Below are 14579 nucleotides of genomic sequence, written 5' to 3' on the forward strand. Positions count from 1 at the left end.
TCAAATAATAATAATCATAGTAGTTGTCGAGGGTGCAACAAGCACGTCCGGTGAACAGGTCAGGGTTCCATAGCCGCAGGCAGAACAGTTGAAACTGGAGCAGCAGCACGGCCAGGTGGCCTGGGGACAGCAAGGAGTCATCATACCAGGTAGTCCTGAGGCATGGTCCTAGGGCTCAGGTCCTCCGAGAGAAAGACAGAAAGAGAGAAGAGAGAATTAGAGAGCATATTTAAATTCACACAGGACACCGGATAAGACAAGAGAAATACTCCAGATGTAACAGACTGACCCTAGCCCCCCGACACATAAACTACTGCAGCATAAATACTGGAGGCTGAGACAGGAGGGATCAGAAGACACTGTGGCCCCATCCGATGATACCCCCGGACAGGGCCAAACAGGATATAACCCCACCCACTTTGCCAAAGCACAGCCCCCACACCACTAGAGGGATGTCTCCAACCACCAACTTACCGTCCTAAGACAAGGCCGAGTATAGCCCACAGCGATCTCCGCCATGGCACAACCCAAGGGGGGGGGCGCCAACCCAGACAGGAAGACCACGTCAGTGACTCAAACCACTCAAGTGACGCACGTATTTATTGGTTTCTTTTCCTTTTGATAAGAGATATAAATGCAATGAATTGAAGGTTATTTGTTCACGTAAAAAATCTAAATTTACAGATTTTATAGTTGTGTCATTAGATTTGGGGTGGGATTGCAAGAAATTCTTGGGAAAAAAAAAAATATATAATAATAATAATAAAATAAATAAATGGGGATTTGAAATTCTGGTGGGGAAAAATGGGCTCCCTTCTGAAAATGTTTGAATACCACATAACAGATAATAGCAAACCAAGCAAATATTAAAATAAAAGGCTTGATATTTATGGTTTTCAAGAGAGATTAACATGAGTGCATTCTAGCGTATAAGTAGTTTTTTTTAGAGGTCTCTACTGCTAGGCTAACAACGAAATAGACAATAATTTGAGTCCGTTCTTTAGCCCAATGGTGAACAGTCTGGCATCTGTTGAAAGTACAGTTGACTGGCACAATGCCCTAACCATTTGGCCATGAGTCCATCCGTGGGTGGAGGTGAGAGTGCCAATATAAGAAAAGTCCCTCTGCTTCCTCGCTCACTGGGCCAGTGTCCAGCAGTTCTTAGTCCCTTCCTGCACATGGAAAAGACAGTGTAATGTTCAGAAACACTTTGCACTTCGTTTTGCAATTCCAGAAAGAGAGAATACAGACGATTTGATTTAAGAGGCAAGGTCTTTTAGCTATTTGTTAGTCCTAGTGGAGCCCCTCACAGCCACCACACTGGGTTTATCTGACCTAAGACCCAAGCTACTCTAATCTACTCTAAGTCCCACTTCCTGTTGGACCTGTGGATTTGGAGCGTAAAATTCCAGGAATTATTTTGACCCATGTCAATACTACTGAGGACTGGCACATTGGAGTGTGGCCTGCTGCGAGGGTCAGGGATGCCCCCTCTAACAAGCTGTGGAGGACCTGGGAGGTGGACAATAAAACAGCATTCTTAGCAATAGGGATATATTGGTGGCATCTTTAAATTACTTCAATGTGTTCAAATACCAAGTTCAACCACCGTGGCCAACTTCAGAAATTCCATTTTTTATCACCCATCAGGCTGCTGCCCTTGAAATGAGCCTAAAACAATCTGTCACAACACCCTCTAGCGGCAGAGTAGGCAGAACACATGACTAGATTTTCGCTACACTCACATCCTACACACCACAAGAGACAAAAAAGAAACCAGAACCAAATTATATTTCATTTTTTTATATTACATAACAAAATCCTCCAAAGAGATGTAATAATAGTGACTATCAAATCATTTTATTTACACTAATGAAATGGAGAAAAAGTGAGGGAATAAGGGGCAGCAGACCATATTGGCATTCACCAACTCTGTATGATCAAGGCCTGCTCTTGTAAAGCTCAGTCAACCCTACTCCTTTCCTCCCCACATCACTGTATGGTCCAATCAACAAGACTGGCTCCATCGGGTCTGTTACCATGGGAACACCCATCTCTACGCCTGACAAATCAAAGATACCTTTTTGTACAGAAATACCCATAACGATACAAACAAATATGGTCTTTAGAAAATGTGTATTTCTCTTTAGGAGACAAAATAGTCAGGACGTTTGCCCAATAATGCTTTAAACGTTACATCTTGTTACAAGCATTGCAGTGTAAAATTATATTACAATAAAATGAACCATTCAGAACATTACAGCCCACAAAAAAAACTGTAGTATGCCTGCTCTTGGTTGGTATACTGTAATAAATACACTGTACAATAACTGAAATTACTTTGAAAATATTAAAAATAATTCTACCAAATATATTTTTCAACATGAATTTTGGATTTCATTTTTTACGACTGATTTGACATAATTTTCCAATATGGACATTGGACAATTAAATTATATTGCGCTGATACACGCAATAACTTGTAAACTACCAAATTGTCACTACAGCGGAGAAAAACTCCAAAGCAGTGAATTACAAATGGAACATGTCTTCAGTCCAGCGGACCAGGCACCAAACATGCCAATAAAATATTTACCAAGGGCTTCTCTTCCAGTTTACATTTGAAATACATCAAATATTTACACCTTCTTAGATGCAATATACATTGAGCTACATTCTCCATGTGTTTAGACAGGAACAGGTATTCTTTGACTTCTTATTTTCACTTCTTTGTTCAAACACAACACATTGACCGTGACCTTAGCCCCCGATTGTCCCAATGCATTGTGGTTTAGAGTCATTGGTCATATAGAAGTCCTCAGTTGCCATTTACAGCTACAGAGTCCCCTTTCTCTGTTACGGATGATGAGGATGTTACCTCCAACTCCTTCACTCTGGTGTCCTTACTGTCTCCTTCCTGCTCCCCTTGCCTCTCAGCCTCACCCCCCTTAGTCTCTGTCTGGGGGGCTTGTGGTGGAGAGATGGAAGTGTCTGTTGCCATGGTAACATGTGTCTCTGTGCGTGCGGTAGCCTCTTTCTGTAGCTGGAGGACCCCAGTCAGATCCATGTCCTGCAGCTCCACATCAAAGGGCCGGGGGGCGGCGGTCGCTGGAGGAGAACCGCACCCGGTACAAGTCTAAACACAAGCAGAGGGACAAGAGATTAATAAACATCCTTTACAAGTACATTCTTTTTTGTATTACTCTCCACTGTCATCTATACTGTTCCTGTGAATCTTTGGGGTCAGAGAGGCAGGGTTTAGCTACTAGCTCCAGTATGTGTCTGTGTGCTGACTTACTGGGTTGTTGATGGCCTTTGGCAGGCGTCCGGTGCCCATCCAGGGGTGGACCTGGATCAGCTCTCTCTTCTGCTCCTCAGTGAAGTGCGGCTGCTGTTTCTGCACCGCCCTCAGTACCATACGATCTTGCCTCAGAACAGTCTCCCTGTCCCTGTAAAATCATACACATATCTATAGATAAGTCATAGTCTAAAAAGTTGTATTAGCAGCATAATGGTGTGTGGAGAGCTTCTATTTTTCATAGTCTGCATTAATAAATAATATACTACTTGCATTCCATGCACATCAATCATAAATACAATTAAATAGCTGTAGCATTTATTACTAATCATGACTGGTTAAGGTAACTATGACTACAATTGCCGTGACTACAATTGTGCAGTGACTATGACGATTTCTTACCTGGTGGGCATTTGGTACGTCATCATAACCTTGTCATCTGTGTTGGCCATAAGGAGCCAGATAGGGTCCTGAAGGACATACTTCATGAGCTGGGCTTCTTCAACCCCGCCTGCTGCCTGCTTATGGTCGTTCTCTGATGAGTCAATGCTGCCAAAGTACTTGCTGGTGTTGCTGCTTCCTGTGGTTGAAAAAGAAACATGTTCAGATATATAATGACTGATAGTTTCAGAACATACAAATATCCTTGACCATCACAGTGCTAAGAAGAAAAAATCTGGCCGGTGTTAAAACTTTTCACCTAAAATGTCATACCCAAATCTAACTGCCTGTATCTCAGGCCCTGAAGCAAGGATATGCGTATTCTTGATACCATTTGAAAGGAAACACTTAAAAGTTTGTGGAAATGTTCAAATAATGTAGGAGAACATAACACATAAGATCTGGTAAAAATACAGAAATACATGTTTGAAATGCAAGAGAAAGGCCATAATGTATAATGCTAGCCCAGGCGCAATTTCGATTTTGGACACTAGATAGCAGTAGTGTATGTGCAAAGTGTTAGACTGATCCAATGAACCTTTGCATTTCTGTTAAAAATGTTGTATCCAGACTGCCCAAATGTGCCTAATTGGTATATAAATACATTTTCAAGTTCATAACTGTGCACTCTCCTCAAACAATAGCATAGTATTATTTCACAGTAATAGCTACTGTAAATTGGACAGTGCAGTTAACTTAAATTCTTGTTAATCTTTCTGACAATATCAGATGTCTATGTCCTGGGAAATTTTCTTGTTACTTACAACCTCATGCTAATCACATTAGCCTACGTTAGCTCAACCATCCCGCAGGGGACCGACCGATCCTGTAGAGGTTAAACTCACTTGTGCCACTCCCTGAGGTGCTGCATCCATTAGAGCCAGAGGACCCGGAGCCAGAGGACCCGGAGCCCGAGGCAGCCGAGCCGGTGCCTGAGCAGGCGTCCTCTTGCAGCAGCAGGTCCAGCAGGTCACTGGAGGTGGACATGGCATCCTGGTTATCAACATCAGCCTGGAGGAAGGGAACACAGGAGAGACAGCGGTTAATAACAAGAACTCACTAGACTCAAAACCTTTTCGGAATTACATTTTGTTTAAATAGTTTAAAACCCACATTATCGTACTCTTTGGCATCACCCTTCATGTTGCTGTTGCAGTTAACAGAGCCTTGACCTCCGACCTGAGAAGACGAGCCAGGCGGGGGTGGGGTCTGCTGCGCCCCTGTTGACATGCCCTCCTGCCTGTTGCCTGGCAACTCCTCCAGCTGCAGCAGGTTGAGGGGGGAGGAGCATCGTGACTGGAAGAGGGGCGAGTTGGTCCCCTCCAGGGGGGATTGGCATGTGGACTGAGGGGTGCTGGAGCGGGAGTTGCCACGTGGGACAAAAGTGGGATCAATCCTGGGTAAGGCAAAGCAAGGAAGCCCGGGCACCGGAATGGGATTTGGGAACGGTAATGTTGGGTTGGGATTGTGGAAATGTTGTGGGATCATCGACAAAGCAGGATTGACCTGTAATGCAGGATTTACCTGTGACGGGTTGTGTTGAGCTAGAGGCATTCCATTCATCTGCGTCACAGCAGGGTTGAATTGAGCCAAAACAGGATTGAGTTGTGGTAGTGGGATAGCCTGGTTGAACTGCGGTAGTGCCTGGTTAAGTTGTGCCATACCAGGGATACTGGGGTTAAGGTGAGGCATGGCTGTGTTATACTGAGGCATGGCTGTATTGAGCTGGTTGAGCTGTGGTACACCTCCATTGAGTTGAGGGAACATGTAGTTGGGCAGAACAACCAACATCGGGGGAGCCATTGACATGGGGATCTGATTGGCATGCAGGGGGTACTGGAAGCCTGACTGGGGGCTGGGGTAACCCATCTGCATGGCGTTGGGGTTCACCCCAGTGTGGGCCAGGAGTTGTTGTTGCACGTTGGGGTAGAGGGGGAAGAAGGGCAGGACTCCTGGAGGGTACTGGGACACGGCAGGAGGGAGGCTGGCCACAGAGGTGGGCCAGGAAGAAGACGAGGTCAGGGGTCCCTGCATCATTAGGGGTTGACCCATGGGGAACATGGGGCCTTGGTGCCCCTGCCCTTCCCTTCGGGAACTTCTGTTCATCCCCAAGCCTGTCTTGGGGCAGCCCCCGTGCTGGGAGCCCTCCTGCTGGTGCTTCAGCCTCTTGGCCCCCCGGCCCCTCCTCCGTCCGTTACCACCTGCTGGGTAGTCCTTCGAGGTGTGCACTCCTGACACACACACACACACACACACACACAACGGGTGAGCTGCATGTAAAAACAATGGATTTTCATCCACATCATCTTTCACAGACATAGAAACTAAATCTCCACTTGAAGTGTCCATCTTACCTTTGGGTGTGGTGGTGTGTCCTCTCAGAGGAGGACCGGGGTCCAGCATGCGGAGCTGTCCCAGGTCCCTGAACCGGCTCAGGAACACCTGTTCCTCCTGCTGGGTGTGGGCAGACAGCACTTCCTTGGTCAGACCCAGGCTGCCTGAGCATCCGGCCGACCTGCGGCTATCCCTCTCAGGCTGTGCAGGGCTGGGTGTTGCTGGGCTGGGAAAGGTCGAGGGATGGGGGGTCACTGCCGTGGTGATGGCGTTGTTAATGGCTGGGGCGGTGGTGGGAGGCGTCTCCTCCATCATGATAATATCTGCAGGGAATAAGGTTGACAATATATTTGAGACGAGAGAAGAGACAGAGGGATGTAAAGAACAGCCAGTCAGATAACAGAGGGATGTGTCCTACCTGACTCTGGGGGCTTCTTGTCCCCTACATGGACGATGGTGCTGCTGAAGCTGCATTGGGACGTGAGAGAGACCACACTCTCAGCCTTGCAGTGCAGCGCCAGAGGGCTCATCTGTGGCCCCCCTTTAGACCCTTCCTTACCCTGTGACCCTTCGAGATCTGTAGGGAAACACAGACATTTGGTCCAAAATACCTGCAGACCTTAAAAGAGGCATTAAAAATACATAATAGGATCTGTATTGTATACCTTTAGCTGTTCCAGACAACTCCCTCTGCTTGTCATCGTCTGACGATGATGTGGTGCAGGAGGAGGAGCCACATTTCCTCTTCACTGTGTTGGGGACATTACAGCTCTCCAGGTAGCGTACGATGCTGTCCAGACAGTTGATCTGCTGGTAGGAGTAGTTGGCTGACGGATCTTTCCTTGACTGCACGGAGGCCAGGGTTTTAGTTGGCCCCAGAGTTCCAATAGGTCCCAAGTCTTTGTTTAAATTCTCTGGCGTCACCAGGTCTCCTGAGAAGAGGAAAAGTTAGAATACTGTTAGAATTTCATTTTCATCTCGACCCTTGTGGTTATACTTTTGTAATGAAAATGTTCCAGACATTTTACTACAAATATGACTACAAAGTCAAGTGTTTACCAGCGCTGGCGTGTTTGCGGAGCGGTGGGCGGTTGCGGGACTCGATGAAGACCTGCTGACCATTGGTCTTCACCATGTGGACATCCTTACACATCTGCTGGAATGTCATCTGCTGCTGTAGGCCAGATAAGAGAGGGTAAAGAGTTAGACAACGACACCTCAACTTTCTTCTGAGTCAATTCCACTAATTAAAATAATGTGGTTACAAAATAGTAACAAACTACAAGTTATAAAGTACCTTGTTAAAATCTGCGTAAAACATCTGTGACTGCATTAGTACTCACTGGTCTCTGGATGGTCATCTGGATGATCCCCTTGGTGGAGGGGCTGCTGCTGCCTGAGGAGCCCGGGCAGGGCCTGTGTGGCTGGGATCCGTGGGAGCTGCTGTAGTCCTGGGAGGCACCACTGTGGACAGGCTGCACCAGCACCCGGTGGATCTGCTCACTGAGCCTGGGGATCTCTGGAGACATGGCCCGCACCTCCACCTCCATACTAGGGGTGAACACATCTTCGTTCAAGGGACTCCTGCAGATGAGGCGAGAAGGACAAGGGAATGGGGTTTAGAACAACGCAATATGTACTGCTTGATAGCTACACAAATAGGTTACAGTTCAAGTGTGGCTATTGCAAGCTTGTGAAGGTCATTGACGTAGCAGAGAGGTTGACTACTCACGTTCTGACTTTGTGTCGACCCACGATGAAGGCCACTTTGCGGCTCCAGGGGTTGACGAAGGAGGACCAGCTGGTATCTATGGTGAGATACTCCCCGTTCCGGGCACACATACGCAGGGGCGAGTGTTCAAAGGGCTGCCCCGCTGACTGGAGAACTGAGGGGAGAACCAAAGATGTTAAAACTATGATAGAGTATAACTACATAACCATTCATCTATTTGCTGGTTTCTAAATCCTTACAGAATGTACAAGGCATGACTGTTGGACAGGAGTACTCACTCTTCTTGTGTATGGCCACCATGACAGGCCTGTCATCAGGGTGGAGGTACATGAGGACAGGAGTCCCAACCAGGTCCTGGGGCAGGTAGCCTAGCAACGGCACAGCTCTTTCATCCACTTCCTGAAAGAGACAGCCAGGGGTGTGGCTAGTGTTAAAAATCCTCTTGTCCGCTGGGATGCGGGGAGCTTCGTATCCTGAGTGCACCTTCTCAGCGATGAGCAGGCAGCAGGGCTGTGGCTGGGACATGTCGGAGTCCCGTAGGGTTAGCTGGTAGGGGGTCATACGGAAGGGGTAGTACCGCACTTCCCCCTCACTGTCCCTCCCACTACTGATACGGCAGAACATGGATTTCTCCTGGGTGCAGTCCACAGGGGAGGTCACTGAGCGAAATCGGGGGGGGGGGGTACATTAACATCACATACACATGCAAAAATGTGATCATCTATTTCCATTTGAATTCAGAGCTAAATTAAAGGACTTCTGTAGGAGACTTACTGGAGCCAGTACAGGAGGCCCAGGGTGGCAGGCGGCAGGGAGCAGTGCTGCTGTAGAAAGTGCTGACATCCTGGGGGGCCAACAGCTCAGAGAAGAGTGTCCCCTGGAGTCGATTAGGCTTAGTGCGCAGCATGGGAGAGGCCTGGGGGGAGATGTACACCAACTTCCCAGAGAGGAAGGACACTCCCACTGAGAACGTGTCCTGTACAGGAGAGAAGAAACAAGGGAGGTTAGAACGATGGTTTGTTGGGTTTAAAAGCTTTTTAGTCTGTTTGAGAGCTGTTGGTCTGGTTCTAGTAGCTGAAGACTGTGCTCTAGTTCCTACCGTGTTCTGGAGTGTGTATTCAGAGGTGATGTTGTCCAGTTCCTCTGTGGTGAAGGCAGAGAGGTCCAGACTGCAACCGTGGCTCTCTTCCACACTCCACTGGTGATAATACTCCTGATTCGCTAAACACACACACGTATAAATAGTATATAGATAGTAAGCTTGCTATTTCATGCTAAAGCCACACAGTATACAGTACATCTAGCAAAAGGCAGGCTCAAAAAGCAGCATCTTACCTCGGACTTGTTTGACACAGTTGAGTGCATACTGCAGGGAGGCCAGGGTGCTGGAGCGGCCTTTCGCCCGGTGGTCTGCAGGCATGCGGATCTTTAGCTCCTTCAGAGCCTTGAGCAGCTCTCTCTGGGTCTGCAGCCGGGCTGGCTGGTCACTGCTGCATCCGCTGGTGGACGGGTGGTCCTGCTCCGAGCTGCCACTCAGCAGGCTGTAGACGATAGAGCTGTTGGGAGGGGAAGGGCTGTGGGAGTTGGCGCTGACAGGGGCAAAATAACATGATGTTATTACCACTGCTGAGCAGACACTTTCATAGTATTATAAGCGGTGTCTACTGCCTACCATCTGAAAATGGTTGTGGTGTTAAATGTGTTACCTTTTGCTCTCTGTTGTCTCCATGGCAGAGTCCTTCCCATTATGGGAGCTGCTGCAGGTTGATGTCTCACGTCCCATGTGACCTTCCACCTCTCTCTCGGCTGAGTCGTTCTCACTCGAGTGGGCATCGGTGTCATCAGAGTTTGAGGACTTGGGGGAGGACTTGCCCCCAGACCGAGTTCTCTTTCCATTGGAGCTACCAGAGCTGCCAGTCTGACTCAGTCCAGACTCAGGGGACTGGCAGCCCGCCTTTAGTCCCACCATATTTTCTTCTACACCTATTCCACTAGTGTCATTTCCAGAAGTGGTGTATGCATTCTCATCACTCATAATAACCAGTATGAGTGATTTAATATTGCCGTTTGACAAAAATGATATGTCAAAACAAAGAACTGTGACAGTAATACTGCTACTAGGTGGGTCTACTAGACTAAGATAGAGTCATGGTTTGGTCAAGTAAAAATGAGCCAGAAGATAAACTACTGTGTCTCATTGATTTTGTGATTGTATTTATTTTGTATTTATTTTGTCAATTCTAAGCATATGAATTTGATAAGCCAATTGAAGAGAAGATGGGGGAAACCTTTATCAGTTTGCTCTTCCTGGCGTGCACAGTCACGAAATGGTTTTGACAGAATACCTGATGGAAGAAACAATTCCCAATTTATGAGTGGTGAGTAACATGACATCATGAGTCATACATCTGTGCAAAGACAGTGATACATCTCATCTGCAATTAAACATCAATAAAATTACACTGCTATAAAAGTTAGTGTTCACCCAAACTACAAATGTACATAACTAAATGGCTTGATTTTAAATCATCTAAGGTCATATGAGCATCCAAGTAAGGACTTTCAAGTAAGGATTTAACTAATTGCAAAAATAATAATGTTAGGCTCCAAATATACTCAAAACGTTGTACATAGCCTAATGTCAATCTATTAAGACATTAAAATAATATAGCTAGCTAGGGGAACTATCCTTTTTCCAACAACCTCGCATTCATTTTGGGGGGCTCAAAAAACTCCCCATATATTCCATTGACCATAATAAATCATTTCATCACTTTGAAGAACAGTTAACCGACGATATCAGGTGACATAGGGTAAATAAACTAACTTTACAGCCCATTTCACTATCTGGCATGTCTTGAGGGTTTACTGTAAGTAGCAGGAAGACACCGTTGGGGGATATTATTGTTGACGACAGAAGACAACGTGGGCAGGATGACCCCGGTGGGGGATGTTTGTGTTGACGACAGCGAAGGCAACGTGCCTCAACTAGACTGTCTACGGCACAACCCGCATGCGCACATGCATTTATTCTACCTGACACAAGTCTGGCAAAAGATGGGTCTCACTTGTAGGGAACACGAATTGACCAAAACAACATTAAATTGTACCTCGATATCTGACCGTATAATGAAATGTGTATTGATATACAACATAATCCCTTTAACGTGTCAGTACCCTTGCCAGCATGCCACAACAATGCTAGCTACACTAGCCAATGTCAATGCTGTTGCAGATAGCTTGATCATAAAAAAATAGCTAGCTAAGTTAGCTATGAAGCAACTATTTATACTAATACTCTAGCTAGCAAAGTAGCGTTACTTTTACCAGTTAGCTAGCTAGGTAGCAAGGTTTTGATCAAAGTTGACATTCTCACCTTTTTCCATGAAGAAAAAGTACGCTCCGTGGTATTTTTTGTTTTAATGTCTTCAAGAATGTGTTCTGTAAAGTTATGCTTAAAATGATTGAAATAGCAGAAACCTAGAATGACATCTTTTGCGAAACAACTCAATGTGGATCGCCCTTAACTACACAGAGTGTGTAGAGAACAGCACATTCGCTTTATATGACTGGGAGGGAACACGGAAAATAACACGTGTTTGCTCCCATGTGTTGTAGTGATTGGTCCTCAACGAGCACTGACTCCGCCCTAGTGCAGTGTCCCAGGCCTGGCGAATGCATTCATTGGTTGAGTAGGGCGGTGTCCTGACTGCACGGGGCTCTGCTATGCTTTTCTATCACGTTGCCCCAGCGGTGCCCTGTCGGTTCCAAAAGCATGCTAGAACGTTTGTTGGCAACGTGCCTCCGTCAATACTCTGAATTGGCGACATTTCCTCACCCATCCTTTCCTTGTGTACTTGACTTAACCACAACACATGCATGTGAACCATTTTATGGGTTTCTTTATGTCAAATTGTTTCCCCATACTAACCAGGTAATAATAAATGAAACAATGCATGGAAATTGGTAGGACACATTTGAACTCAATTCCAGAAATACGTACGTTATCCATAGGCCGACTAAATGAGCATACAAATTCTACTGCAGCAGTATGACAAGCCTTTGCACAGACATAAATAATTTCCTCACCAAAAGTCTACAAGACGAAGAACCCCCACCCCACTGATAACACTAGCCTGCTATTAAAGTCCTTAATTGAACCGTTTACACAGAGGTATTAAACCCTGCCTCTGTTTTGGTAAAAAGCTGAGGGATGGGGCTGGAGAAATATAACCCCTCTCAAATTCATAGACAGAGCTATGGAGGCAAGGACTGACCATCCATTAAATCCAAAAAATAGTTTTAACCATGTTTTGCGGTTTTACAGTGTTTGTTTACATGTACATTGTTTATAAACATTGGAGTAAAACAAGCTGGTATTTTTGGTTCTGATGGGGTATGACAGTTGAACTAAGCTCATGGCGCATTTATACGTTATATACTTCAAGAATCAATGGGTATCATTCATTTATAAGTCCAAAAATTGATGTAGCAACTACGGATTCTCGCTTTAAAAGCCATAATTCATTCAGTCCCATCCCCTTTAATTGTTTTCAGATTCTAATTGTTTCTAGATCCTTATGACATCTTAATTATTTATATTGTTTACATTTCCCTTTGGGCATTAAAATGAAATGTCATTTCATCTCAGGCAGTAACACCAACAACATGTGTCATGTGGTGCAGCTATGGGGGGTGACACATGGGTTGACATGCATTCACAATTCAATGAAGTAATTGTTATGGTAAACATCCACTGGGTGGTGCTACTGACTGTTTGGACCTGCCTACCTGGGGTGTATTCATTCAGCCAATTCTGTTGCAAAAAAAATCTTAAAGCCTCTATGTAACTTTTGCGGCAACCCTACCTGAGTTATAGATCTGTCATTCTCATTGAAACAAAGTCTAGGAAACAGTTGATCTGTTCTTTTAATTTTATACCTTCATTTAACTAGGCAAGTCAGTTACGAACAAATTCTTATTTACAATAACGGCCTACCCCAGCCAAATCCAGATGACGCTGGGCCAAATGTGTGCTGCCCTATGGGACTCCCTATCATGGCTTGATGTGATACAGCCTGGATTTGAACCAGTGACTGTAGTGATGCCTTTTAGCATTGAGATGCAGTGCCTTAGACCGCTGCACCACTTGTGAGCCCACTATGTTCTATGTGTGCTATTTCTATGCTTCCCATTCTCAAGTTTTGTTTTTGCATCTTTTCCTTTGGGTTTTGTACACCAGCTTCAAACAGCTGAATGCAATATTTATGGTTATTGAAAATATATTTCAAATCAAAACAAATCAAATTTTATTTGCCACTTACGCTGAATACGTTTAGACTTTACCGTGAAATGCTTACTTACAAGCCCTTAACTAACAGTGCAGTTCAAGAACACGAAAATATTTACCAAGTTGGCTCAAATAAAAAGTAACAATAAAAAGTAACACAATAAGAATAACAATAGCAAGGCTATATACGGGGGGCACCGGTACCGAGTCAGTGTGCAGGGGTACGGCTAGTTGAGGTAATCTGTACATGTAGGTTGGGGCGAAGTGACGATGACGAGGTAACAAACAAACAGCGAGTAGCAATAGTGTACGGTGGGGTCTAATGGCTTGGGGGTAGAAGCTGTTGAGGAGCCTTTTGGTCCTAGAATTGGCGCTCCGGTACCGCTTGCCGTGTGGTAGCAGGGAAAACAGTCTATGACACTTCCTCTGACACCGCCTATTATATATATCCTGGATGGCAGGAAGCTTGGCCCCAGTGATGTACTGGGCCATTCACACTACCCTCTGTGGCGCCTTACGGTCAGATGCCGAGTAGTTGCCATACCAGGCGGTGATGCAACCAGTCAGGATTCTCTCGATGGTGCAGCTGTACAACCTTTTGAGGATCTGGAGACCCATGCCAAATCCTTTCAGTCTCCTGAGGGGGAAAAGGTTTTGTTGTGCCCTCTTCACGACTGTCTTGGTATGTTTGGACCATGATAGTTCGTTGGTGATGTGGACACCAAGGAACTTGAAAAACTCTCAACCTGCTCCACTACTGTCACGGATGTCATATGAGAGAGACCAAGGCGCAGCGTGCGTATCGTTCCACATCTTTATTTCTATGTGAAACTATGCAAGACAGACAATAAACTATAAACAAAAACAAACCGTGACGAAGAGGTGCTACATGCATAAACTCAAAATAATCTCCGACAAACACTAGTGGGAAAAACAACAACTTAAATATGATCCCCAATTAGAGACAACAATGACCAGTTGCCTCTAATTGGGAATCATACGAAAACCCCAACCTAGAAAAAAGAAACTAGAACCAGACATAGAAATAAATAAACTAGACAAAACCCCCCAGTCACGCCCTGACCTACTCTACCATAGAAAAATACGAGCTCTCCATGGTCAGGACAACTACAGTTAATGGGGGCCTGTTCGGCCCGCCTTTTCCTGTAGTCCACAAATTTTAGCAACCAGAAAATGGTGTACTGATTTCTGCATATTGCACCTTTAAACAGAAGCAAACGGAAATGAAACAGGGATAGATAAACCTACCTGAATTTGTCCAATAGTGTAACGGCTGTCGTAGGAGAGAGAGGACCAAGGCGCAGCGGGTTGTGTGCTCATCATTATATTTATTTTAAATAAAGACTGTGAACACGGAAAAACAAGAAACCAAGAAACGACGACAGGAAACAGTTTAGCAGGCTATACACATAACAGCAGTGCTAAAGACAACTATCCACAATTAACAAACAAAACACATCCCT

General features: G+C 45.4%; 1 protein-coding gene across 5 annotated transcripts; it reads right to left on the minus strand.

The window, feature by feature from the left end:
• Positions 1–569: 569 nt before the first annotated feature.
• LOC106563389 (period circadian protein homolog 1) lies at positions 570–11374 on the minus strand. Of its 5 annotated transcripts, XR_006757677.1 has the most exons (19): positions 11182–11374; positions 9512–10150; positions 9141–9394; positions 8905–9026; positions 8580–8781; positions 8084–8464; positions 7806–7959; positions 7417–7657; positions 7133–7247; positions 6739–7005; positions 6492–6650; positions 6094–6396; positions 4853–5970; positions 4585–4750; positions 3701–3878; positions 3299–3449; positions 2879–3136; positions 1065–1172; positions 570–615 (listed from the first exon to the last, which is right to left on the minus strand). XR_006757677.1 is itself a non-coding variant. In XM_045690024.1 (18 exons), the coding sequence occupies exons 2-18, from the start codon at positions 9838–9840 to the stop codon at positions 1137–1139; spliced, it is 4434 nt and encodes a 1477-aa protein (XP_045545980.1). In that variant the 5' UTR covers positions 9841–10150; positions 11182–11374; the 3' UTR covers positions 1064–1136. The 5 variants fall into 5 exon arrangements, 3 of the variants coding, with proteins under 3 accessions (XP_045545980.1, XP_013984372.1, XP_013984371.1); XM_045690024.1 differs by lacking the exon at positions 570–615 and having other exon boundaries at positions 1064–1172; XM_014128897.2 differs by lacking the exons at positions 570–615; positions 1065–1172 and having other exon boundaries at positions 1788–3136; positions 9141–9379.
• Between the last annotated feature and the right edge of the window lie 3205 nt (positions 11375–14579).

This window comes from Salmo salar, chromosome ssa11, assembly GCF_905237065.1.
Source record: "Salmo salar chromosome ssa11, Ssal_v3.1, whole genome shotgun sequence".
In the NCBI taxonomy this organism is placed as follows: domain Eukaryota; kingdom Metazoa; phylum Chordata; class Actinopteri; order Salmoniformes; family Salmonidae; genus Salmo; species Salmo salar.

What these genes read in the sequence shown, in the direction of transcription:
- LOC106563389 (XM_014128896.2), bottom strand. Translation starts at nt 9,840, where the DNA reads ATGAGTGATGAGAATGCATACACCACTTCTGGAAATGACACTAGTGGA. An exon ending in GGTGGCCATACACAAGAAGA is followed by an intron (nt 7,960 to 8,083) that starts GTGAGTACTCCT and finishes TTCTCCCCTCAG; the next exon opens with TTCTCCAGTCAGCGGGGCAG. An exon ending in AGATGACCATCCAGAGACCA is followed by an intron (nt 7,248 to 7,416) that starts GTGAGTACTAAT and finishes TCTGGCCTACAG; the next exon opens with CAGCAGATGACATTCCAGCA.